The sequence below is a fragment of the Pelobates fuscus genome, chromosome 9 (genome assembly GCF_036172605.1).
Source record: "Pelobates fuscus isolate aPelFus1 chromosome 9, aPelFus1.pri, whole genome shotgun sequence".
Taxonomy (NCBI): Eukaryota; Metazoa; Chordata; class Amphibia; order Anura; family Pelobatidae; genus Pelobates; species Pelobates fuscus.
The window spans coordinates 148005335-148031854 of NC_086325.1; the positions used below are offsets into that span (position 1 = coordinate 148005335).

At 45.2% G+C, this 26520-nt stretch overlaps 1 protein-coding gene across 1 annotated transcript in view; it reads right to left on the reverse strand.

Annotated features, from left to right (window-relative positions):
- Positions 1-26100, reverse strand: part of LOC134573695 (neural cell adhesion molecule L1.1-like) — a 42668-nt gene extending 16568 nt beyond the window's left edge. Inside the window, exons 1-3 of the mRNA XM_063433478.1 lie at positions 25908-26100; positions 21907-22254; positions 13121-13378 (exon numbers count right to left, since the gene is read on the reverse strand). Coding sequence (XP_063289548.1) covers positions 13121-13378; positions 21907-22254; positions 25908-25950 — 649 coding nt within the window. The 5' untranslated portion in view covers positions 25951-26100. The remainder of the gene's footprint in view (positions 1-13120; positions 13379-21906; positions 22255-25907) is intronic.
- Positions 26101-26520: the final 420 nt, after the last annotated feature.

The window sequence follows — 26520 nt, forward strand, 5'->3', positions numbered from 1 at the left end:
GTAATTAAGGCATCCAGAATGGGCATAGGTTGATGCACACTGAGGCAAGAGCACGCCAATTTACCATATATGCTCCTATCTCCATAAAACTACTAGTTCCCGATGATTACCCACTTAGTTTTAACGGCTTTGTGTTAGCCTGAACCTGGCTTGTTAATTTGCATGATACCATTACTTTTGGCTGTTTTCTGACTAGCAAGGCAAAGTTCAATAGCATGCAACTGTTCTTAATGATGCTGACACCAATATATGTTTTGACTAATGAGACCTACTGTTACTATACAAAATGCAGGCCCCTCACGTAAACAGTTAAGCAGAATCACAGTAATCTAAACGCCTAGACATTGAAGCGATGCTACTTAACATTAATTATAAAATATTAATTATAAACTACTGTTAATAAGCGACAACTTAATTCACTATGAGAGGCATAGTTACTCAGCTAGTACTTAACGTGTATTGTTAACTTAAAAAAAAAATGTGTGCGTTTAGCCTGAATGCTGTATAGCAGCCGACGAATATGGGTTTTTAAAAATTGATTGTAACTGCTGCTGTGGCATTGTTGATATGTGACTGTTCCTTCATGCACAACAAAAATAAAGAATTAAAAAAAAAAAAAAAAAATACCAAGCAAAACTAAAAAAAATAATATTTCTTAATTTTTTTAAAAATCTTTTTTCATATTAAAATATGTTTAAAATACAAATATTTGATGTGAAAAGCCCTGTTTCTCCTGAACAAAATGATATATAAGTGTGGGTGCACATAATATAAAAGAGGTAAATTATGCCTGAACAGATACATAGCGCAAATTCAAGGTTTTGTTTAACTTTTTTTTTTAATCACAATTTGTACAATTGGCTCAGTCCTTAATGGGTTAAAAAGCCTGTAGGGGCATGCTATACACCCCAGCACAACTACATTACGCCGTTTTTGTTCTGGTGACAATAATGTCCCTTTAACATGAAGTGACTTTGGTGATTAGACTGCCCCTTTAACCCCTTAAGGACACATGACATGTGTGACATGTCATGATTCCCTTTTATTCCAGAAGTTTGGTCCTTAATGGGTTAAATAGCAACTTATGCCATCTATTTGTTTTTTTGTGAAATTAGAAAGCAAGACAGTTGTTAATCAAAACAGAGATACAGATGAAAGGTTTTGGGAAAATAATTCAGGAAGTTGGAACCCATTACTGTGCAAAACGTGTTTCCTGATAGAAAATGATTATCAGCTATAGCTTCCAATGGACTTTCTAAGGCTAGGCGTCTTTTTTTTTTTTTGGCATTCATCCTCCCATGTCAGGAGAATGCAATTTTAAGAACATGTTCCTATAAATAATTCCGGGAAAACACTAGATAGGGAGAAGAATTTGTCAACCAGACAAAGTGAAGTCAGAGATTCCATAAGCCAAAAGAAAACAAAAAACAAAAAAACATAAAAAAACCTTTCAAGGAAGCACGGAATAATGGTGTCCAAAAAAGCCCTGATCTGCAACTGCTCTCTATACAAACAAGAAACGAGCAAAAGGGGGAGTACCATCAAAGTCACAGAGAATGCCATGATTGCACATAAAAAGGGTTTATGTCTCAAATACAGAATTATAAGACGATAATGAACTATATATACAGAGGAATTTTCCACCTTAGGGGTAGCATGGAATATTAGAAATTGCACAAATTTTAGCCCCTTTTTGCGGACACCTTTATAAAAAGAAAGGAAATGGCTTTGGCATGTCGTAGTGACTCGTGCAGGCTAAAAAGCCATATCAGAAAACGAAGTATGTAACATCACAGTATGCGTTTATGTTTAATATAAACGCATCCCTGCAATTCTCCTTAAATTCTGCATAAACACTTTGTAATTCCCTCTGGCTAGTCCTCAGAGTCTCATCCTATTTGTGAGTGCTGTGGAAGATTTGTCAATTCTTTTGTGGGCATTTGTCAAGAATGTTGTGTGCCAATACAACTTCCCCAATACCTTCCTCAACACGATGTGAGTGTATTTGTCCAGTGCTGGTGCCACCATTAAGCAAACTAGGCATTCGCCTAGGGCGTCGGCCTGCTGGGTGCGCCCACCGGGATGTTTCCTGGTGGGCTCCCCCTGCCTGGGGCTGCAGCGCTGGGCGAGCGGCTCTTGAGCCACCCCCAGTGCAGGGCCGATCCTCAAGGCACCCGAAGGTGGGGGCGCCGAGAGGAGCCGTCACAGGGGGGCCAAGAGGTGGCCATCTCAGGGCTCCCTGATGCAGAGCTAGGTAAGGCAGAGCAGGCACCTGCTTACCTTGATGACAGGTGCCTGCTCTGCCACTAAATGCTGGTGACCGGAGGAGAGGGGATAGAGCTGTTTTTGCAGCCTCTCACTTCTCCCTTGCGCGACCTCTGTGATGCCAGGAGTCGACATATGACTTCATTCTGGCCCCTGTATACTAAACAGCAGGCGGGAGGAGTGGGGAGCTGTCCCACACTGGACCCCAGGGAGGTGAGTGTTTGACTGTCAGTGAGTGAGTGAGTGAGTGTGTGTGTGTGTGTGTGTGTGTGTGTCTGTCTGTCTGTCTGTTAGTGAGTGAGTGTCTGCCTGTGTGTGTGTCTGTCTGTCTGTCAGTGAGTGTCTGCCTGTGTGTGTGTGTCTGTCAGTGAGTGAGTGTTTGCAGGGGCGGGCTGAGCCGGGGGCAGGGAGGCAATTGCCCCCCAGGCCGCCCCAAATCATTTTAAGACCGGCCACGGTGGGCCGGTCCTAATGCTGCAGCCGCCTGAGCGCTCTGTTAAGAGCCTCAGGCGGCTGCAGCACAGATTCTCCCCTCCCCTGTAGCGTGGCCGAGCTCCTCTCTGGTCCGCGGTGCCCGGCCGGAGTGAAAGGAAGGTGCACACTGAGTGTGCACCTTCCTATCACTCCGGCCGGGCACCGCGGACCGGAGAGGAGCTCGGCCACGCTACAGGAGAGGGGAGGTGAGGGGGGGGGGAGTAAGAAGAACGGGGGGATTAAGAAGAAGGGGGGATGAAGAAGAAGGGGGGGATTAAGAAGAAGGGGGAGGGGTGGGGGGTTTAAGAAGAATGGGGAAGGGGTGGGGAATTAAGAAGAAGGGGAGGGGTGGGGGGATTAAGAAAAAGGAGGGGTGGGGGAATTAAGAAGAAGGGGAGGGGTGGGGGATTAAGAAGAAGGGGAGAGAGGGGGGATTAACAAGAATGGGGGAGGGATGGGGGGATTAAGAAGAACAGGGAGGGTGGGGGGATTAAGAAGAACATGGAGGGTGGGGGGATTAAGAAGAACAGGGGGGATGGGGAGATTAAGAAGAACAGGGGGAGTGGGGAGATTAAGAAGAACAATGGGGTTGGGGGGATTAAGAAGAACAGGGAGGGGGATTAAGAAGAACACAGAGGGTAAGAAGAACACAGAGAGGAGGGGGGAGAGTAAGAAGAACACAGGGAGGAGGGGGGAGAAGGGGAGATGAGGAGAACACAGGGAGGGGGAGGTGAGAAGAACACAGGGAGGGTGGGGGAGTGAGAAGAACACAGGGAGGGTGGGGGAGTGAGAAGAACACAGGGAGGGTGGGGGGAGTGAGTAGAACACTGGGAGGAGTGAGAACACATGGGGGAGTGAGGAGAACGGGGGGGGGGAGTGAGGAGAACACATGGAGGGGGGGGGAAGGACACCGGTGGTTTGGGGGGGGGGATGAGAAGAGCACAGGGAGGGTGGGTGGGTGTGAGAAGTGACTGCTGGGGGGGGGGGAGAGGAGAGACCACTAAGGGGCAGGGGAGAGCTCTATAGGACAGGGGGCAGGACAGGGAGCTCTTTCACACTATGCGTGCACACACACACAATGCATCCATATACATATACAGAAACACACAATGCATCCCTACACACACAGAAACACAACATGCTTCCCTTACACACAGAGAAACACACAATGCATCCATTACACACAAATACAATGCATCATTTGCACACATACACAGAAACACACAATGCAAACCCTTACACACACATGCAAACACACAAACTGCTTCTCTTACATATACACAGAAACACAATGCATTTCTTACACACACTCAATGCACACACTTACAGACACACACCTTACATCCCTTATGCATACAAACACAGATTCACACAATACATTCCTTATACACAAACACACACTGCTTCCACTACAAACAAATACACTGCATCATCTACACAAACTGGTATCCCTATACACTACATACCATAAGCACACACATTAGATCCTCTACAATAACACATAACATCCCCTACGCACTCCACTCCCTGTGAGCGAACTCATGGGTGGAACATGTAGGTGGACTTTTAGGTGGGCCTTATGGGCATACTCACCGTCAGGCCCTAGGGCCCAGACCTTGAGCTGTGTAAGGGGCCCCAAATAAATGGAGCTGCTTCCCATTCTACTCGAACTTTGAATTTTGTGACCACAGTTAAAAGCAGCCTCCAGAGATCCTGTTCTACACCAGACCAGTGGAGCCAAACTGCGGCCCATCATCATCCTCATCTGGTTGTAAGTAGGCAATCTAGTATATTATGAGTGACACTAATCTATAATTTACCTCACATTAAAGGGACACTATAGTCCCCAGAACCACTTCAGCTTAATGAAGTGGTTCTGGTGTCTATAGCCGGTCCTTGCAGGCTTTTTTAATGTAAACACACACTGTGTGCAGCATTGGCATTAGTTCATATGGCAGATCATATAGGTGGGGCATTGTGATGTCACATGGGGGGGCGGCAAATTTGTATTTTGCCTAGGGCTGCAAAAATCCTTGCACCGGCTCTGATCCTGGGCAGGTGCACCAGTCTACTGGTGACCCACAGGAGGGGAGTGCACTGATTGCACAGCACTCTCCTCGTGCCCAGATCCGTCTTTACCACAGTGCAAGTGCCCTCTGCCCCTAATTTACAGTGGCTCACACTCACAGTAAGCAGTGCCTGGAGCCCTTTGCAGAGACGGGAACAAAGAGGTTCTGCGGCAGCTGGCCATCCTGCAAGCATTACATTAACCAGCTGTTCCCCATGCAGCCACAGGCGGCGCTGTGCTGGGAGAATGTGATTACTCTTCACTTCCTCCCAGCCTACAGAGCAGCGCATGGGAGGGAGAGAGGAGGAGGCATGATTTAATCTTACAACAAATCCACTAAGCAAATCTTTATAAATTTGGGGGGGATCCGCTCTGTTTCCACAGTTTATTGGTGTTTACTCTGATGTCTGTATTAATATTGAGGGATTTCTAAGTAGTAACATCAGTGTGTGTCAGCAGGGCCAGCCATTGGGGTGTGCAAGCTGTGCAATCACGCAGGGTGCCATGACAACAGAGGCACCCGGCGGACAGCACAGCTCACAAGTTGGGGACACCAGCATATTCAATTTAAACGATTCGCTGGTGGTCCAGCAGTAGGTGCAGTCAGATCATATCCTCTCCCTCGTGGTTCCGGCGCTCAGTTAGTGAGTCGGAGCACAGGCTCAGAGATTTTAAGCCTGCGCTCTGACACATTGAAAGTCAGAGCCATGAAGGAGCGGGTATGGCAAAGAGCTACTGATTAGCATAACATCAATATCCGTTATAAAACCAGGAAAAGCTGGGCATGGATGGTGAACTGATTTGGTGGTGCAATGGGCCACTTGACTGGTTTTGCCCCCCCAGGCCTATTGTGCCAGCCCTCCCCTGAGTGTATGTATGTATATATGCTAGTGAGTGTCTGTGTGTGTGTGTGTGGGTGTCTGTCTGTCAGGGAGTGTCTATGTGTGTGTGTGTCAGTGAGTGAGTATATATCTGTCAGTGAGTGTGTGTGTGTGTGTTTGTGTGTGTCAGTAAGTGAGTATGTCTGTCAGTAATTGTCTTTGTGTGTGTTTTTGTCTGTCAGTAAGTGAGTGTGTGTCTGCCAGTGAGTGAGTGACATGAGGGGCGGCAAAATGGATCTTTGCCTAGGGCAGCAAAAATCCTTGCACCGGCTCTGTATCTGTCGTAAAATAATCTAAGGCAGCTTGTAAACTTGTAAGTTTGGAGTTTGTCCATCATCTTATGGACTGTCTTTGCCATTGAAAGGACTGTCTGCTATAGAGAAGGATATTGTGCTATCACTTCTCCCTAAGATGGAGGCTAAAGAACAAGCTTGTTTGAAACCATCGTGGACATGTGGGCTGCTCTTTTTGCCTTTTTCCGTATTGCAGAGGTTGTATAGAAAATAATCTACCACAATTTCCGTATGGTGAATGGATTAGAACTGTTGCAATTTGTAAAAAGAAATAATAATAATAATAATAATAATAATAATTGTAAAAAAAATCTGCAGCAATTAACAGTTTTTTTGTATTTTTTTATTTCCTGTTTTCCCCCTTCTCAGAATTATTTTGCACCCAGCTTGCACTATGGAGGTCAGAGGCTAGACTGATCACTGCACACAGAATGGTTTGCAAATCTTATAATGTAAAGAACAATCCCCATGCAAGGGGTATGCCCACATGGTCCTTGTTGGAGACTGCAATACAAAGACACTATAAGAATAGTGATTAAATGTACGAAACTCCCATAACAAACATACAATCCCTCCCCTCTGCCTGGGAGATAATTGAGTCAGATACAGTATCAATTCAATTATCTTTAGGCAGAAAATAAATATTTTACAAAACCCCAAAAGTATCCCAAAAACACATGATATCCCTACAATTGTTACATCCCCTAATTGCCCTGATTTGGGTGACCAACATATCCAAAATTAACCCAGATCAGTTCAGGGGTTCAAGAATTCTATCGAAGTCATATTTCGACCGACCACACGCATGGTCCCATGCCCAAAACAGTTCCAGAGAATCAGGCCGTGCAGTCGGTCTACTTCAGGGATTCGAAGTACAGTTCGAAATACCGAACATAGCCGTTCGTGGATAAAGTCAGTGTATGTCTCTTGTTCATGAGATTCTTTTTACCGAACACCGTTCGACTCCCATTTGAATAGCCGAACATCCATGGAAGGTAAAGTTTAGCAGTGTTCGCACCGTCAAGTGTCTGATTTAAGTTCCATGAACTCGACCACCAAACACCGCTAATTGTACTCGCGGCTTAAGATGGCCACCGCCACGTGGTCGAATGGAACTTCGAATGGCTTCGGGAGTTTGAATTGCCACTTCGAACTGCTTCACAAACAGTATTTCTTTACCACAGGGCCCATAGTCACAGGGCGATCCGTCACAAAAGGTAAACTACATATCCCATAAACCTCTGGACAGGGGTTTATCGACTAAGATCAGACCCCACAGACCAGAAAAAAAGAGGTTCCTGACTAGTGAAGCTTCTTTCTGAACAGGGAGAAGTCTGCCAGCAGTTGTGCAATGGCCAGGACTATAAAGATTAAAATATTTGTAGTAGGTGATAGGGGCTATGGTGTGTGTGTGTGTGAGGGATGCATGTATGTGTGTGGTGTGAGGGGTGCAATGTGTGTGGGGTTAAGTGTGTGTGTGAGGGGTGCAGTTTGTAGTGCGTATGTGTGTTTGTGAGGGATTCAATGTGTGTGGGGTTAAGTGTGTGCGTGATGGGTATAGTGTGTGTGTGGGAGCAGTGTGTGTGTATTAAGGGGTACCGCGTGTGCGTATTGAGGGGTACAGTGTGTTGGAGGGAGGCAGTGTGTGTGGGGGCAGTGTGTGTGTATGGGGGCAGTGTGTGTGTGTGTGTGCATGGGGGGCAGTGTGTGTATGCGGGATAATTATTGTGGGTCTGTGGGGTTGGAGGGTAGATCAATCAATATAATTTATTTTTTGTATTTAATTTTTTTTTAATAATTTGATATCCCCCCTCCCTGCTTACCTTTGCCTGGGAGGGGGGTCAATACAAGGCAATTCCTGGGTGGTCGGGTGGGGAAGCCCTGGTGGTGAGAGTGAACTCTAGCAGCCTCAGTAGCTGCTAGAGTTGACTCTCGCAAGATTCGGAGAGTTGGCAAAGCTCCGAGCTTGTGAGAGGAGAACCCAGTGGAGTTGCAGGTTAGAGCTCCCTCAGGCCCTCCCTCCCTCCCTGCTGGCTGTCAGCAAAGTGCTAGCGGGGCGGTGTCACGTATTCATCCGCTTATAAAAATGTGGTTAATGACATTTACTGTCCACACAGGAAAAGTTGTGCCGAGCAGCAACCAAATCCACAGAAGGGTTAATGCTGAGCAGCAATTATGCAAATGGGAACCTGGTAACTGCTTTTGGGGTCAAAGGCCGGTTACAGCCTATCGGATCTAGAGGAGGGGTATTTAGGCCCAGTTCTCATCCTGCTCAGTGCCCTGTCGTGGTTTCCCTTGTGGTTGTCCGAGAGCGCGTTATTGATTCTGGTAATTCTGGTTATATGACTTTGGCATTGTTTTTGACTTCCCTGTTTTCTGGCATCCCTGACTCCTGGCTTTTCCTTATCGTTGTGTCTCTTTCTGTTTCCCTTGACCTCGGCTATTCCTGACTATTCTTTGGTACGTTAGTCCGGCCATTCTAAGGTCCGGTATACGTTACCTATCAGTCCTCTGTGTTACACAATTCTATGTGCTGGATCATTCTGTAATCCTGACAGGCGGAGAGGGAGATCTCTGATCCCCCCTCCGGTCCTGCACAGCCGGCAGGGGAGAGTAAGGCATGGTTCCCGGTGCTATGATCATATGATCATAGCACCGGGGAAATACAGTTTGGGAACCGCTGCTCCATACTATGTTCTCAATTGAAATTAGAATCCACAATTAAGTTAGTATCAATAGAATTTATATCTGCTGATCAAAAGCTTGATTGAGGATATTTAATTCAGGATCCTCATTTTCCTACAGAGCACCGCAATTATGGAATAACCTCAGGGACACCATCAAATCTTCCTTCAATCTAAAATCTTTTAAGAGATCTATGGCAATATACCTCAGCACAGAATGCACCTGTCATGGTTGAATATATTTATTACTTGTTATGTATTAAATTTAGATATGTGTGTGTGTGTGTATGTATATATATATATATATATATATATATATATATATAGTTTGTATATTGTATTTTTGTGATATTGTATCTTATTGTAACGATGCAATGTTTTGTGGACCCAGGACATACTTGAAAACAAGAGAAATCTCAATGTATCCATCCTGGTAAATTATTTTAGAAATAAATACATTTAGAATAGTATTATTGACATGATCAACTTTATACATTGTACCCAAACCGGCTAAAGGCAGACAATCTATAAAATGGCCACAGCAATGGATGATGGAATGTTCAGAAGTCTTACTTTCTCCGAAGTAGGAGAAAGTTATATATTGCAGTTTGAATAATGAAAGCGCATCGCCATAGTACAGCCGCGTCTTTCTATGCAGTACAAATTAGCACAAACAAAATTGTTATGATTTAACAAAAATTCAACAAATTTCATTTTTTTTTTTCTAGATAAATAAGATATCTGGGAAATTTTAAAACTAAATGGACTTACTGTTGTCTTCAATTTTACAGTGAGAATCTTGATTAGATCATGTATGTATTAAGCAATAAAATTTCCTCTCAAAAATTGCTTTAAGAAATCTTGTGTACTTTGGCCAATATCCCAGAACCTCAAAGACATATTTCCAAACAGTGATTATGTGAAACCATAAATAATCTGGAAACCATTCTATAAACAGTGCATGTTTTTTTAATCCCTTCCCGATGTTAGGCTGTTGGATACTGTCCTCCGCAGAGTAGGCTTTAACGCCATTACGAAGGCATGGAATGTCTTGCAGTTTTGGTGAGAGCAGGGTTAAATCCTTGCTCACACTAGGGTGTCTGAGGTATCAATAGATACGCAGGGGTTCCCCTCTGTCAGCTGGGGCCATATTTAGTGGAATAACCCACAAGAATCAACTGCACACCTACGATCTTAAAAAAATAAACTTTAGTTTTAGTGGCAAAAATTAATTTTAGAAATTCCATTTGATATATATATATATATATATACACATATAATCAAAGTTCAGGGGTATTACTGTACGGATAGATACAGAAACAGTCTGTTACAAATTCATCAAGTGCATTTATATAAAAGAAACAAGATATATTATCCGTGTACAAAATCAATATATGAAAAAGTAACTGAAAAGAAAAAAAATAATAAAAAGGGCCAAGATGTGATTTAATAATAACATAATGATATACATGGTATCCTGTCAGGGTCCTCAAGGTCATTTTTTTTCAAATTGTGGTTTGTCTAGATGAGTGTACTTGTGATCTAACCCCGGGACAACATTTTCTTTAAGTCTATCTATTAATTATAATTTCACATGTAGGGGCAGCTGTCAAGTGTATTGATAAAATAATTGGACAGGACTCTGTAAAGATTAATGAATCACCATAGATGCCATTTAATTCAATAATGCACCTTTAACCCCTTAAGAAGGCAGCTTCAGAAGCTGGACATACACTTAAGGACACAAGCAATTCTTGATTTTTTTGCTGTATGTGTTCAACCGCAATCTGCATTTTTCCTTTTGCACCGACACATTGTGGCGGACTGCCTGGCACCCCAACTGGGTGCCTCTGCCAATCGACGCTTCCTAGTGCTCACCGAGTACTTCCAAGCACTCTTTATTGCTGCCAAATGAAAGCTTAATTCTTATTCCACATCCTCCGTCTGGGTGCGGAGCGCAGCAGATACTCCCTCCAGGTCAGAGATCTGCAGGGAGCATACAGATAGATTGGCACCCAGTTAGAGGTGCAGACCAGAATCATAACTCACCAGACCACCAGGAAACCCAGTGAATCAAGGTTATAGACCCCTCCTGCACAAAAGGTAAGCAGGAAAAGGGCCATTGGTAAATTCTAAGAAATTACAATAAAAACAATGAGCAGCACAGTCTATAGTCTTTTAAAACAAAACATTATCATCACTTTCTACCAGATATATGCAGACAGGAGTGGCATTGGCTGTGAGTGATGGGAGTTGTAGCAGGTGGAGGGAGGATCTGTGCACCTCTTTTAGGAATGCTCTAATTACCCCCATGAATTGGAGGGTGGTCTGTTTCAGGAATGCCCTAATTACCTCAATTACCTTAAAGGAGCACGATAGGGTCAGGAACATAAACATGTATTCCTATTCCTATAGGGTTAAAACCACCATCTAGCCCCCCTGGTCCCCTCATAAATATAGTAAAATCCTACTTGTATTCAAGACTGCAGCTGTTTACTTTGTCCCTGTTTCCTTTAGACCTGCCCACTGTCTGCTGACATCATCAGACGTGGTAGCCTGATCCAATCACAATGCTTCCCCATAGGATTGGCTGAGACTGACAAAGAGGCAGATCAGGGGCAGAGCCAGCACAATTCAAACACAGCCCTGGCCAATCAGCATCTCCTCATAGAGATTAATTGAATCAATGAATCTCTATGAGGTAAGTTCAGTGTCTGCATGCAGGGGGAGGAGATACTGAATGTTTGGATGAATTTTAGGCAGCCATGAAGGATCTCCAACAGACATCTGAGGAGTGGCCAGTGAAGTTATCACTAGGCTGTAATGTAAACACTGCATTTTCTCTGAAAAGATCGTGTTTACAGCAAAAAGCCAGAAGGTAATGATTCTACTCACCAGAACAAATTCAATAAGCTGTAGTTGTTCTGGTGACTATAGTGTCCCTTTAATTGCACGAATGTTCTGAAATAGCTTCACTAAAAGCACGAGAATATGTGTTAACTAAAAGCCGGCTGGTTTAGGAGAGACACCCAGCTCTTCCAGAAAATGTACAATCTAGCCAATCTACCATTCAAAAAATGTCCCATTTGCTTTGCAAATGCCCAGATTTTCTCCCCACCCAAACTGTTGATTCTCCGGGGCAGGAGCACCTCTGTTTGCAGATTAAATATCAGCATGTCTGATATTAATAAACTGTGGCTCAGGGCATGTGATATGCAAGATGATATAGGATACCTGGTGTCCTGACATGCAGAAAGGTCAAAATCAGTTTGATTAAATGTCAGAAAATTATTTATTTGTAGGATATGCCTTTACAAATTGTTTTCTTTTGGTTTTACACTATCCAGAAACAACTTTTCCTATATGATTTTTTTTGAAAGCCTAACATATTCTATGATATTTTTTGATATATCATAACGATAAAATGTTTATGAGATTATGAGATGTTCATGAAGACTGTAATTTCATTGAAATGACAGTGCAGTCAAAAGATATCATGAGACAAAACAGGGGCTACTTTGCTAACGGTAGCTGTTGGAATCAGGCATAGTCTCGGGTCATAACGAGATAATATCTATGGAGAGTCCCTCGGGAGTAAAACTTTGATGTGGGCTCCTGTCGGATGAAGCACAAGGAGCTGAAGATTCAGGCACTCGCATGGGCCAACGTGAGATAAGTATAAGTAATCTCTGCTGCACCCCCGGGTGGGTCACCACACACTAAATGGCAACATCATCATCAGAGGTCTTGGCAAAATATGTCACCTACAAGGTGACAGAGTTGCATTACGTTTGAACAATTGAATTAGTGTAATATTCCCATTTACCTCTAGGGGGTCCCACATCAAACCCGATTCAGCCTATACCTACTGTGCTTTTATAAAAGCATGCTAATATGGAGATGTACAGGCAGCAGCACAAGGAATCAAGCAACTCCTAAAAAAAAACGGACAAGCATCATAACCACTATAGCCTGCTGTAGGGGTTATGATGTGAAGAATACTCTGGGGCTGTTCCCCGATAATGGATTGCTCTCTTACCTGGATTTCCGCAGGGCACTGAGGTCCTTGACAGCCTGGTAAAGCCAAATCCCATTGCCATTCATTGGGTGACCACACTCAATCAACCATTGCAACTCTGGTTAGTGACGTCTTAATGATGCTGGCAGAGGTTGAGTTGCACCAGCACCGGAGTGGCAGAATTCTGGCAAATCACTGAATAGGTCATGGTACTTGGAGTAACCCTTTAACTACTAGCCTTGGCGCCTAGACTCTCTCGAACTTTATCAAGACCTTACATATATGATTCCTTATGTGCCTGCCAACTTACTTGCATGATTAGCAATATATTTCCCACTTTTCGTGTAAGATAACTACATGCTATATTTCATTTTTCATGTGTCATCACATAGGCATTGCATTAATAAAAACAGAAATAATGTCTTTGTGAAACTTACAAGGTATCTTGAATTCTGTTCCATTTTCGAAAGATCCAATATGTGTATGCACAATGCAGCTATAATATCCACAGTCTGATCTATCCGCTTTGTTGATACTAAGAAACCTAATGTCTTCATGGCTGCAATCTGATGAAATCGGCATTCCATCTTTCACCCAAGTTATGATTTCATATTCTCCATTGAATGAACACTGAAATTGGGCCGTAGCATTTGAATGTTGAAATGAAGCTGTCACGTGAAGATCAGAAATAGGATCTAATGAAAAAGGAAAGCACAAAACCATATTGGTTAAGGTTACTCGTCTACCACAACAATACGGTCATGTTTACACGTCATTCTTAAATGGTGTGAATATCGAAGTCTCTTTTAAGTAAATCCTAAAAACGTAAAGGGACACTATAGTCACCTGAACAACTTCAGCTTAATGAGGTTGTTCAGGTGAGTGCTACAGCTCCCTGCAGCCTTTTTCTTGTGAGCACTGTATTTTCTTGTGAGCACTGATGGCAGTGGAGGGATGATATGGATGATGGCAGTGGAGGGATGATATGGATGATGGCAGTGGAGGGATGATATGGATGATGGCAGTGGAGGGATGATATGGATGATGGCAGTGGAGGGATGATATGGATGATGGCAGTGGAGGGATGATATGGATGATGGCAGTGGAGGGATGATATGGATGATGGCAGTGGAGGGATGATATGGATGATGGCAGTGGAGGGATGATATGGATGATGGCAGTGGAGGGATGATATGGATGATGGCAGTGGAGGGATGATATGGATGATGGCAGTGGAGGGATGATATGGATGATGGCAGTGGAGGGATGATATGGATGATGGCAGTGGAGGGATGATATGGATGATGGCAGTGGGGGGATGATATGGATGATGGCAGTGGAGGGATGATATGGATGATGGCAGTGGAGGGATGATATGGATGATGGCAGTGGAGGGATGATATGGATGATGGCAGTGGAGGGATGATATGGATGATGGCAGTGGAGGGATGATATGGATGATGGCAGTGGAGGGATGATATGGATGATGGCAGTGGGGGGATGATATGGATGATGGCAGTGGGGGGATGATATGGATGATGGCAGTGGGGGGATGATATGGATGATGGCAGTGGAGGGATGATATGGATGATGGCAGTGGAGGGATGATATGGATGATGGCAGTGGAGGGATGATATGGATGATGGCAGTGGAGGGATGATATGGATGATGGCAGTGGAGGGATGATATGGATGATGGCAGTGGAGGGATGATATGGATGATGGCAGTGGAGGGATGATATGGATGATGGCAGTGGAGGGATGATATGGATGATGGCAGTGGAGGGATGATATGGATGATGGCAGTGGAGGGATGATATGGATGATGGCAGTGGAGGGATGATATGGATGATGGCAGTGGAGGGATGATATGGATGATGGCAGTGGAGGGATGATATGGATGATGGCAGTGGGGGATGATATGGATGATGGCAGTGGAGGGATGATATGGATGATGGCAGTGGAGGGATGATATGGATGATGGCAGTGGGGGGATGATATGGATGATGGCAGTGGGGGGATGATATGGATGATGGCAGTGGAGGGATGATATGGATGATGGCAGTGGAGGGATGATATGGATGATGGCAGTGGAGGGATGATATGGATGATGGCAGTGGAGGGATGATATGGATGATGGCAGTGGGGGGATGATATGGATGATGGCAGTGGGGGGATGATATGGATGATGGCAGTGGAGGGATGATATGGATGATGGCAGTGGAGGGATGATATGGATGATGGCAGTGGAGGGATGATATGGATGATGGCAGTGGAGGGATGATATGGATGATGGCAGTGGAGGGATGATATGGATGATGGCAGTGGAGGGATGATATGGATGATGGCAGTGGAGGGATGATATGGATGATGGCAGTGGGGGATGATATGGATGATGGCAGTGGAGGGATGATATGGATGATGGCAGTGGGGGGATGATATGGATGATGGCAGTGGGGGATGATATGGATGATGGCAGTGGAGGGATGATATGGATGATGGCAGTGGGGGATGATATGGATGATGGCAGTGGAGGGATGATATGGATGATGGCAGTGGGGGGATGATATGGATGATGGCAGTGGAGGGATGATATGGATGATGGCAGTGGAGGGATGATATGGATGATGGCAGTGGGGGATGATATGGATGATGGCAGTGGAGGGATGATATGGATGATGGCAGTGGGGGATGATATGGATGATGGCAGTGGAGGGATGATATGGATGATGGCAGTGGGGGATGATATGGATGATGGCAGTGGGGGGATGATATGGATGATGGCAGTGGGGGGATGATATGGATGATGGCAGTGGGGGATGATATGGATGATGGCAGTGGAGGGATGATATGGATGATGGCAGTGGAGGGATGATATGGATGATGGCAGTGGGGGATGATATGGATGATGGCAGTGGAGGGATGATATGGATGATGGCAGTGGAGGGATGATATGGATGATGGCAGTGGAGGGATAATATGGATGATGGCAGTGGAGGGATGATATGGATGATGGCAGTGGAGGGATGATATGGATGATGGCAGTGGGGGGATGATATGGATGATGGCAGTGGAGGGATGATATGGATGATGGCAGTGGGGGATGATATGGATGATGGCAGTGGAGGGATGATATGGATGATGGCAGTGGGGGATGATATGGATGATGGCAGTGGAGGGATGATATGGATGATGGCAGTGGAGGGATGATATGGATGATGGCAGTGGGGGATGATATGGATGATGGCAGTGGGGGATGATATGGATGATGGCAGTGGGGGATGATATGGATGATGGCAGTGGGGGGATGATATGGATGATGGCAGTGGGGGATGATATGGATGATGGCAGTGGGGGATGATATGGATGATGGCAGTGGAGGGATGATATGGATGATGGCAGTGGAGGGATGATATGGATGATGGCAGTGGAGGGATGATATGGATGATGGCAGTGGGGGATGATATGGATGATGGCAGTGGGGGGATGATATGGATGATGGCAGTGGGGGGATGATATGGATGATGGCAGTGGAGGGATGATATGGATGATGGCAGTGGAGGGATGATATGGATGATGGCAGTGGAGGGATGATATGGATGATGGCAGTGGGGGGATGATATGGATGATGGCAGTGGGGGGATGATATGGATGATGGCAGTGGGGGGATGATATGGATGATGGCAGTGGGGGGATGATATGGATGATGGCAGTGGGGGGATGATATGGATGATGGCAGTGGGGGATGATATGGATGATGGCAGTGGGGGGATGATATGGATGATGGCAGTGGGGGATGATATGGATGATGGCAGTGGAGGGATTATATGGATGATGGCAGTGGGGGGATGATATGGATGATGGCAGTGGAGGGATGATATGGATGATGGCAGTGGAGGGATGATATGGATGATGGCAGTGGGGGATGATATGGATGATGGCAGTGGGGGGATGATATGGATGATGGCAGTGGGGGGATGATATGGATGATGGCAGTGGGGGGATGATATGGATGATGGCAGTGGAGGGATGATATGGATGATGGCAGTGGATGGATGATATGGATGATGGCAGTGGGGGGATGATATGGATGATGGCAGTGGGGGGATGATATGGATGATGGCAGTGGAGGGATGATATAGATGATGGCAATGGAGGGATGATATGGATGATGGCAGTGGGGGGATGATATGGATGATGGCAGTGGAGGGATGATATGGATGATGGCAGTGGGGGGATGATATGGATGATGGCAGTGGGGGATGATATGGATGATGGCAGTGGAGGGATGATATGGATGATGGCAGTGGGGGGATGATATGGATGATGGCAGTGGGGGGATGATATGGATGATGGCAGTGGAGGGATGATATGGACGATGGCAGTGGAGGGATGATATGGACGATGGCAGTGGAGGGATGATATGGATGATGATTATACCATGTATAAAAGAAATGTTTTCCATGCACCCAGCAGCAATGTAATTGAATCCGGTCAAAACAAGTTGGTTAAGCATGTTCCAACAATCGAAATACACAAGCAGATGTTTATTGCATTAAGTGATATTTATTTTTATTTGAGAAATGTCACTGGCATTTAATTTTCACTGGTCATAATTTTCTGATGAATTTATTAAAACCTAGTTCTGTTTGTTGCAAGTGTGCAGACGTTTCAAAACGTGATAGGTAAAATGAGATTAGACTGATATTTAACACTCTAAAAAAAAAAGACCGTAAGGTTTTCTCATAAAGCAGTAAAGTTTAATGATGAATGAATGTGGTTTTTTTTTTATGAAACAACCACAAGTTTTCTGGGAATATGGAGTGGGTTACTCTTTTTTTAAAATTTGACATTTTGCTTTCACTCTTGTCGGAAATCAAGTTCGTGCGATGAATGAAATGCACTTTCGAATGGTGGAATGAAAATAGTAAATGTAAAATAAATGAGAGTAATCAGGTGATGAAACATAAATCATACATAAAAGGAACGAACAACCAGAGTGCCAGGAATATGCTGGCACTGTCCACAGTAGGTCAGTGCCATCTTAACAGCATTATGGGCCCCCGGGCAAAGCAGTGCACAGGGACCCTGCCTACACAACCACTTACAGGAATAAAAATGTAAATTATCGATAAAATCAAGCTTATATTTATTGGTACCTCCAACAAATGCAATACCTACATACATACAATGCAAACACACAGACTGCTGAATACACACACACACAGGCTGCTGTATGCACACAGAGGCTGCAGAATACATACACTGCTGAATACATACACACAGACTTCAAAACACATAAAGACAAAGACTGCTGAATACACACAGATAGACAGCAGTGAGGGGTGCAATGTGCATGTGTGAGAGATGGTGTGTGTGTGTCTGAGGGGTGATGTGTGTATGGGAAGGGTGCAGTGTGTGTGAGAGATCAGTGTGTGTGTGTGAGGGGTGCAGTGTGTGTATTAGGGGTGCTGTATGTGAGGGATGCAGTGTGTGTGTGTGGTGCTGTGTGAATGTGTGAGGGGTGCAGTGTGTGTGTCATGCATGCTGTGTGTTAGGGGTACTGTGTGTATGTGAGGGGTGCAGTGCGTGTGTGGAATCCAGTGTGTGCGCGCGCGTGGGGTGCAGTGTGCGCGAGGGGTGCAGTGCGCACGAGGGGTGCGGTTTGTAAAGGGGTGCGGTTTGTAAAGGGGTGCTGTTTGTAATTGGGTGCTGTGTGTGTAAGGGGTTGCTTGTGTGTATCTGAGGGGTTGAGTGTGTGTGTGTGTGTGAAGGGGTGCGCTGTGTGTGATGGGTGTGCTGTGTGCGTGTCTGAGGGGTGCAGTGTGTGTGTGAGGTGCAGTGTGTGTGACTGTAGCTGTGTATTTGTGAGCGGTGCTGTATGTGTAAAAGGTACTATGTGAGTGGGAGGGTGCATGTGGATTTTTGTTGTTATTTTTATTTAAAATACATTTTAAAAAGCTTCATGTTCCCTCACCCCTCGTCTTACATTTGGTGAAGGAGGGGGGACACTGCCAGCCCTGGTGGTCCGGTGGTTAGTACTATAGAGCCATAGCCTGCAGCTCCTCTGAAGGAGGGGGGACACTGCCAGCCCTGGTGGTCCGGTGGTGAGTACTATAGAGGTATAGCCTGCAGCTCCTCCGGCTGCAGGCTGACTTCACTCTTCCTGCATGAGCAAATTATCTCCCCTGTCGGCCCCGACACATGGGCAACGTTGTGGGGCCTCCATGCTTGTGGGGCTCCTGGACAAGTGCCCAGCATGCCCTGCAGTAGGTAGTCAAACCATTTTGGTGCGGTTTGACCACTCACATGGATCGCCTGCACCATATCGGGTCTTCTCCTGCAGAAGAAGCTTTATATATGTCTCTATATCAGGGGTAGGCAACCTTCAGCACTCTTGATGTTTTGGACTACATTTTCCCTGATGCTTTAACAGTATTAGGGCTGTAATAGCAAGATGGGAGATATAGTCCACAACATATGGAGGGTCGAAGGTTACCTACCCCTGCCCTATAGTATACAGCACTGCTGACACAAAAACTATGCTGAGGATATATGGGGGCGGGGCCTAGCTACCAAAACGAGAGGTCGCACACTGCTGCAGCTCCGGAGCAAAAACGGGAAAAAATCTATATTTTAAGAGCTCCTGCCTACCATACCAAGCACCCGGACAGTGTACCTGCACAGCCGATCACCATGGGCCGCAAGACGAAAAAATCCAAAACGGACCGTCCCAATCTGGGGATGAACATTGGCGACCTGTGGCGCCAAGCACATGGCGCGAGTGGGCCCAAGATTGCCGCGCTGTCGGGCGGCTGTTCCGATTTTTGTCGGACGACATGGCCTCGGAGGGGGAAGAGACTTTCCTAAGCACACCGGCAAAAACCCCGCCGCCAAAACATACAGTACCGGATTCATCTCCGGTCACACTCTCTGCCCTGAAGGGGCTCCTTACAGACCTACAGACCACCCTACAAGCCGACATAGCCACAATAAGAGGAGGTCTGCAGGGCCTGACAGGCCGAATAGTCACACTGGAAACAACTAGTCACCAGGACTCCCTTCGGATACAGGTACTGGAGCAGGCAGTGCAGGACCTACAGCGGCAAAACCAGGCCCATGAACGCCGCTTCGCGGCCCAGGAGGACCAGCGCCGGCGTAACAACTTGAAAATCAGGGGGATACCCGACGCGGTCCCTGAGGAGGAGCTGCCGCACTTAGTAAGGAGAATGATGGGAGACTTGCTGCCACCCAAGCAGGCAAAGGCAACGCCCTTGGAAGGGCTTTTTCATATCCCTAAGCCACCCAAAGCCCCAGCAACAGCATCAAGCAACCTGATTATTCAATTCAGGCACGGAGCAGACAAGACGGCAACCTTGAAGGCAATCAGGGGTAAGGCAAACTACAGCTTTGAAAATATGGCCTTAGAATTCTATAATGACCTATCCGGCAGCACAATGGCGTGGCGGAGGTCGCTCAAACCCCTTACCTCACTCCTCCAACAGCGCAATATAGTATACCGCTGGTGTTTGCCCCGTTTGCTCCAGGTGACACAAGGCAAGATCACCCACCAAATCCATGACCTACAAGACGCAGCCACACTCTTACGAGATTTAGGTCTGCCGCAGGACTGTCTGCTAAAGCCACAACCGCAACCTGCCACCAGGCCCACGCACACCTGGGACCCGAGCACGGTCACCTCGTTCACACCGCGACGACCCGCAACGGAACCACTCTCGGAGATACACCACTCCAGGCACAGCACACCAAATATGTTGCAACAGCGGCATGAAGCCCCGTGAGGCTCTCTGAATGGGACTGATCATGACAGAGCTGATCCCCCATGTTACTTTACAATGCTGTTTAAAGTTATTTGTTCCTTGCCTATTGCAACTCTCTAAGATACACCACACCAAGCACTGCAGCATAATAATTCCCAGTACAAGCGAGGCTCAACCTAACAAACATCTTCCCCACTAGGCCATGGAGCCAAACATCCAGCATTGACCTGGGCAACCGGGTGGCCAGAATAGCGCGGGCACCGAGGATGAAGAATCCTTATTACCAGCCTATACAAACGGGCCTATGTAAACGGAGGCCTAACCTATGGCCTGCGCGTCCTAATACATACAACACGAACTCCCCCTCACGCAAATCTCTAGGCACAGTACACACCCTAGTAACTAGCCTCTATTTACCACACAAGACTCACAGGCTACACAAGAACCCGCTATTTGTGACCCTGAGAGCGCATGACATACTCATTAGAGACCTAACCCTACACTTCACATCTCAAACAAGTATATGAGCACTAGTTTAAAAATGCTACTGGTGCTGTTCCACAATACCATTACCTGTCATTTTTAGGGTGCTCTTAACCCAGCTCACACTTGTACTAAGCCGAGACTGCAACACTTACCACGCTGATGTAATATTTGATATCTGTTGTTTCATACTATCTCACTCTACTTAATCCTACTCTGACACAGAAACTGCTTAGTTAAGCTCGTCAAAACCATACAAAATGTGCAAATTCTTATACCACTATATAACTTTTGTAAATATTGAAATACGCTGTTGTGGCGTCTGTTTAAACTATGTACCCACCCGCGCTACAAAAATAAAGAATTTAAATAAAAAAAAAAAAAAAAAAAAATATGCTGAGAGACCAATGAGTCATGTTCTGCACATCTTTGCTTCTATGGAGTTATCCCGATTCTCCAACTGGAGAAGAACAGACGGTGAAGGCAGTGAGGGAGTATAGATCACCCTGTGCACTAACTGCACCGCTCCCTCCTGCACACTGCACTGATGTTGTTAGCCAGGATCAGGATGTGACATCACCCTACCCTTAGCATCAGTACTGAGCTGCAGGGAGGTGTGCAGTCAGCAGCTCCACTCCAGATCTCCCACAGGCCAAGGATGAAAAGGCTGGGTGGGCTTCATTGTATGAAGAATAAAATAAATCAAAATAATGTATATGTGTGTATGAATGTAAGTGTGTGTAATATTCCTAAGAATAAGAGAAGGGGACGTGGGGCAATAACAAGAAACAAAATTCTACATTGGAGCAGCATTACATTTATGCCCCAAGTAACCAGAGCATGCCTCGGAGTACAGACATTGATCATTTGATTTTTAGGATATATAGCCATTTTAACCCGCTCAGTGCTGGACGTGTGCACCAAACAGCGGTAAAGTTGAAATTATTTGCCTCTACTTACCCAACACGTGCAGATGTGAAGTTGTTGTCATGGGCTCGGAATAAGGTTTTTTCACTGAGCAAAAGTACCTCCCAGAATCCTCTTTGCTCAGGTTTTTTAACTGGATTGTGAAGTTTGAAAAGAGAACTTCAAGACGACCACGGTATTCTGAATACAATAAACCACATCCCGCGCTCGGAACTTTACAAAGTATAATCACACGGTCTTTGGTATCATCTCTTTTTAGGAACCTGCATTCTAGAGTTCCATTTTCAGGGTTAGATCCTTTATAGAATGGAATCCAGGTTTCTCCACCCGTCGCTGCATAAATATTCTTGATATCTGCCATGTTACATAGGACATATGCACCTGAAACAGGAGGGGAAAAAATGGGTAGTAATATTTATTCATAAACTTTTTCAATTCCCTCTTTACTGATGGCTGAAGATGCATCTGAAAAGCCTGAGAAACTAATCTTGTAAAAATGTATTATTTCTTATTTTTGGTTTGCTAGTAGTACTCTGGATCCAGGTAAACAGGGACCCCACCTTCAATCACCAACGCCAAAATGTTAAATTTGTTTTGGAGTACCTGCCACACACCATTTACCTATTGAGAAATGTTATTTATACAACAATGTTTTCTTTGTATGTAACTTCATTATTTGGCAAATGTTTTTTAACGTTTTTATATCGAAAATGTAACATTTTTGTTTACATTAAATAATGTGCCATACATGTATACTGAAACAAAATATAGTTAAATATTACTGTCCCGGACACCCAAAATGCACAATGCTGAGCTCTTTGCAGGTTGCCCTCTGCAGCTCTGTGCATATGCTCATTCCCAGTCAGAGACTGGAAGGGAAATTCTGAGTGGTCGGCTCTCTGCCAGAGGTGAAGATTCCACTGGATCACCAGGAAAACTGTAGCACCTCCAGGGAAAGAAGATAAGAGCCCCTCGCTGCAAAAAGGTAAGTACAAAAATTACAAATAAATAATATTACAGGCATACCCCGCTTTACATACCCACACTTTACGTACACTCGCGAGTACGGACAAACCCGCAAGTGTACGTAAAGGTGCCTCGAGAGTACAGACATTCCCGCGCCACTGTCAGCGAGGGAACAGGAAATGTAAGGTTCTATTCTCGCCCGGAGCAGCGCAGTTCAGTGTCATTGGGGCAAGAACTTTTGACACCTTCTGACATGGCACAGGTTAATCATCTCATTCTGTTTTGTTTTATTGGTTGGGATCTGTAAACCTCAAACATGTTAGGACAAATTTATAATGTCTACTCCTAGCTGAATATATATATAGATTTGTTTTCTGCCCATACATGGTCCATATTCTGCAATCGGTGCCATCCAGTGAAAGGGTTTACCCTGCCATTTTCTATAACTATGACTTAGCTGCATTAGCCACAATTCTGAGGATTAAAAGTTAAACTATGGGGGGCGGGGCCGCACCGCCGAGCTGGACGGTCGCACATAAGTTCAGCTCCTGCAATATACACAAATAAGCTTAAAAATATGGCAATCAACCTAACTACTGACCAGCAGCAAGGGTCTTCAGAACCACGAAGTTACCGGATCCTGGGAGAGGCTGGCTCCCGGAGCTACAGTCCCCAGGAGGTGAAGCCTGTGACGAACAAGTTGGGTCCTACGCCGGCGGTGAGAGGGTCAGATGGCCGCTGCCCCACTATCCTGCCTAAAGGTACCAAGCCGGAGATAAAGACCAGGGGGCGGTCCTGACCCTGTTCCCCCCCCTATGGACCGGCAGGGGTGATCCCGGTCCTCACCCAGAGGCTACACATCCAGGGCCCAAAGGCACCACCATCCCGCTCATAGGTCCGAACACAACATCCAAGATGGCGGATGCCATGTGCGCTGGGGCCGGGGAGAGGGAGTGCCCTCGCAGGCAGTAGAGCAACAAAATGGGTCTCTGGACAAGGGCCCAGGGGGCCAGAAGAACTCAAGCTTCTCACACTAGACACCGCAAAACCACAAGTGACTACTTACCAACCCACTACACGGACCACGCCACGGGCGAGCAGCAGAGGAGGCCTGGCCCGAGCCACAAGGGCAGCGGAACTGGCCCCGACCTTCCACCGCCAGAGACCTCACAACAGACCAAGGAACTCCCTCAGCAAGACCGACCACATTTGCAAACCACACACACCTTCTGATCACCGGCGGCCACAACAGCGGTGTCATCCAGCAGCCAACCGTATCACACAGTGCCCAAACACCTGTCCTAACAGGCACTCACCTCGGGAAGTCCAGAAGAGGTACCCATGGCCAGCCGGGGAAGCAGCCCAAAAAACACTGACGAGCAACACAGCAACACTCTTGGAGGGACGCTGCTCGAACCCCCGCACCAGCGGACATTCGTACCTGGCCGCACGGGCCTGCCAAGCCAAAAAGCCCTGGAACGCAAACCAACCCAAGAACTCTAATCCAGCCAGGGTGATATAATGATCATACAAACACCATTTAACACTAGCATGTCTACATCTTGAGTTCTATAGTACAGCATACCGTTAAACTTACTTACTAACAGCCTTAGGAAGCACCTATGTTAATTAGTGTCTCATGCCTAACGTTTAACCTACGTTGTTGGACAAGCCATTAGTAACACGACTTAGTATTGTACTCCTCACTCTTGTATTCAACAATGCTTTATACCATTAACGCAGATATAACTATTTAGCAAGCAATGTAAAGATGGTTAGCTTATCACATAACTAAACAACTGACATGCAACTTTGTACAACGTAATTTCACTACTTATCAAAAATTTGCAAGTTCCACTATATATTTGTTGGCGCTATAAAAATAATAAAATAATAATAATAATATACTCCACTGTACTGAATGTTTGAATAGCATGAGGATTGCCTTGGGGGTACCCCATGCGAGTCTGTTATTCTAAATGCCCTGCAAAAAAACAAAAAGTAAAAAAACTAAAGTTAAACCACAAATGCTTAAAGTGATGAAGAGGTGTTTCTAAACAAAGTGTGCAACTAAGCTGCTAACAAATACAAATTGGCAGTGTATTGGCAGAAAATGGCCCAGTGGGGAGGTTTATTTTACTTTTCCTCCCAGTTTAAGGTTGTCAGATGAGTAAAACATTAAAGATAAATGGTACAATCTGGAATGAGATTATTTTTTTTTTTACTGTTTGTTTTAACCCAATAAAAGCCCACCGTAAATCCCTAAATAAATCACTGGAAATAAAATCACTGGAAATAAAATCACTGGAAATAAAATTACTGGAAATCTGCAGTTGCAGTATCAGTTATGCCTGTAAATAACTGTTGCAATGCAGTACATGCAATTGGGAAGTGAAAAAAAGGTATTGCTTCACTTTAAGTACATTTTCATTTTACATACATGCTTTGGTCACATTGTGTACTTAAAAGTGGGGTATGCCTGATATAAAAATAAATTAGCAACAATGTGAGGGGAGGACAGCTACGAAAAAAAGAGCCCCCAGATACAGTCTACCCCACACACACTCAAGTTGTCACTTCACTACCCCACCCACACACACTCAGTGACCATGTCATAGTCACCCCACACATACTCAGTCACCATGTTACAGTCACCCCTAAACTAACCCCTCATACACAGTCACCCCTACACTAACTACTCACACATAGTCACCATGTCACAGTCACCCCCACACTAATGCCTCACACATAGTCATAAAGTCCCTCCCTAAGTGTACCCCCTCAAACAGAGTCGTACTGCCAAAGTCAATCTGTCACACTAACTTAGTCACAACCACCCTGCCACAGTCACCCTCATACACACACAAGCACCCATAGGCAGTGGCAAAACCCCACAGACAGTAAACCTCATACTCACACAGACAACGCAGTCCCACCATAAACGCAATGCACACAGCAAAACCAGGCAATCCGCCTCTTTAAATCTGATATCTACGTTTACTGCAGCTTCTAACCACAACAAAAGTTAGACATAAAAAGAAAAAAAGTAAAAAGTAAACGGCACTTACCGACGATGAATACTGTTACAATTTGCAAAGGTTGAAACATCATCTTAGTTTCAAGAAGTCGTGAGTGAAAAAGAAAAACGAACAACGTGAGGAATGTGCATGTGGTTCAAATCCTGCTCTCATTCAATAATAAGGTGGGGCAGTTTTTTTTCTCCAAACTTAGCCAGGATCCTCAGAACGCTTACCGAATGTGAACAGACGATATCACAGGAAGTAACAATTATTCAATGACAGCAGTTCCTCTATACAATTATAAACAAGCATAAACACATTGTGCAATCGCTACTGCTGTTGGAATTCCTCATACTTAGATTTATAGATATTGTGTGTAGATACTATTTAAAGGAACACTACATTGAAAAGTGTATTTCTTTTAACAATAGTTAGTAGAAGGCATGTTTTTGTTGTTTTTTCCTGAAAGTTTTCTTTATGGGTATATGGAAAAAAAAGCTTGCAGCAGCTACAGATCATTTGCCTGCTGCCTTTGCAAGCTCTCCTCTTTTTCTAAAAGGAATACTTAAAGGGAAACTATAGTGCCAGGTAGACAAAGTTGTTTTCCTGGCACTATAGCTACCCTCTCCCATGCTGCAGTCCAGTCAGTACAGTGCTGAGG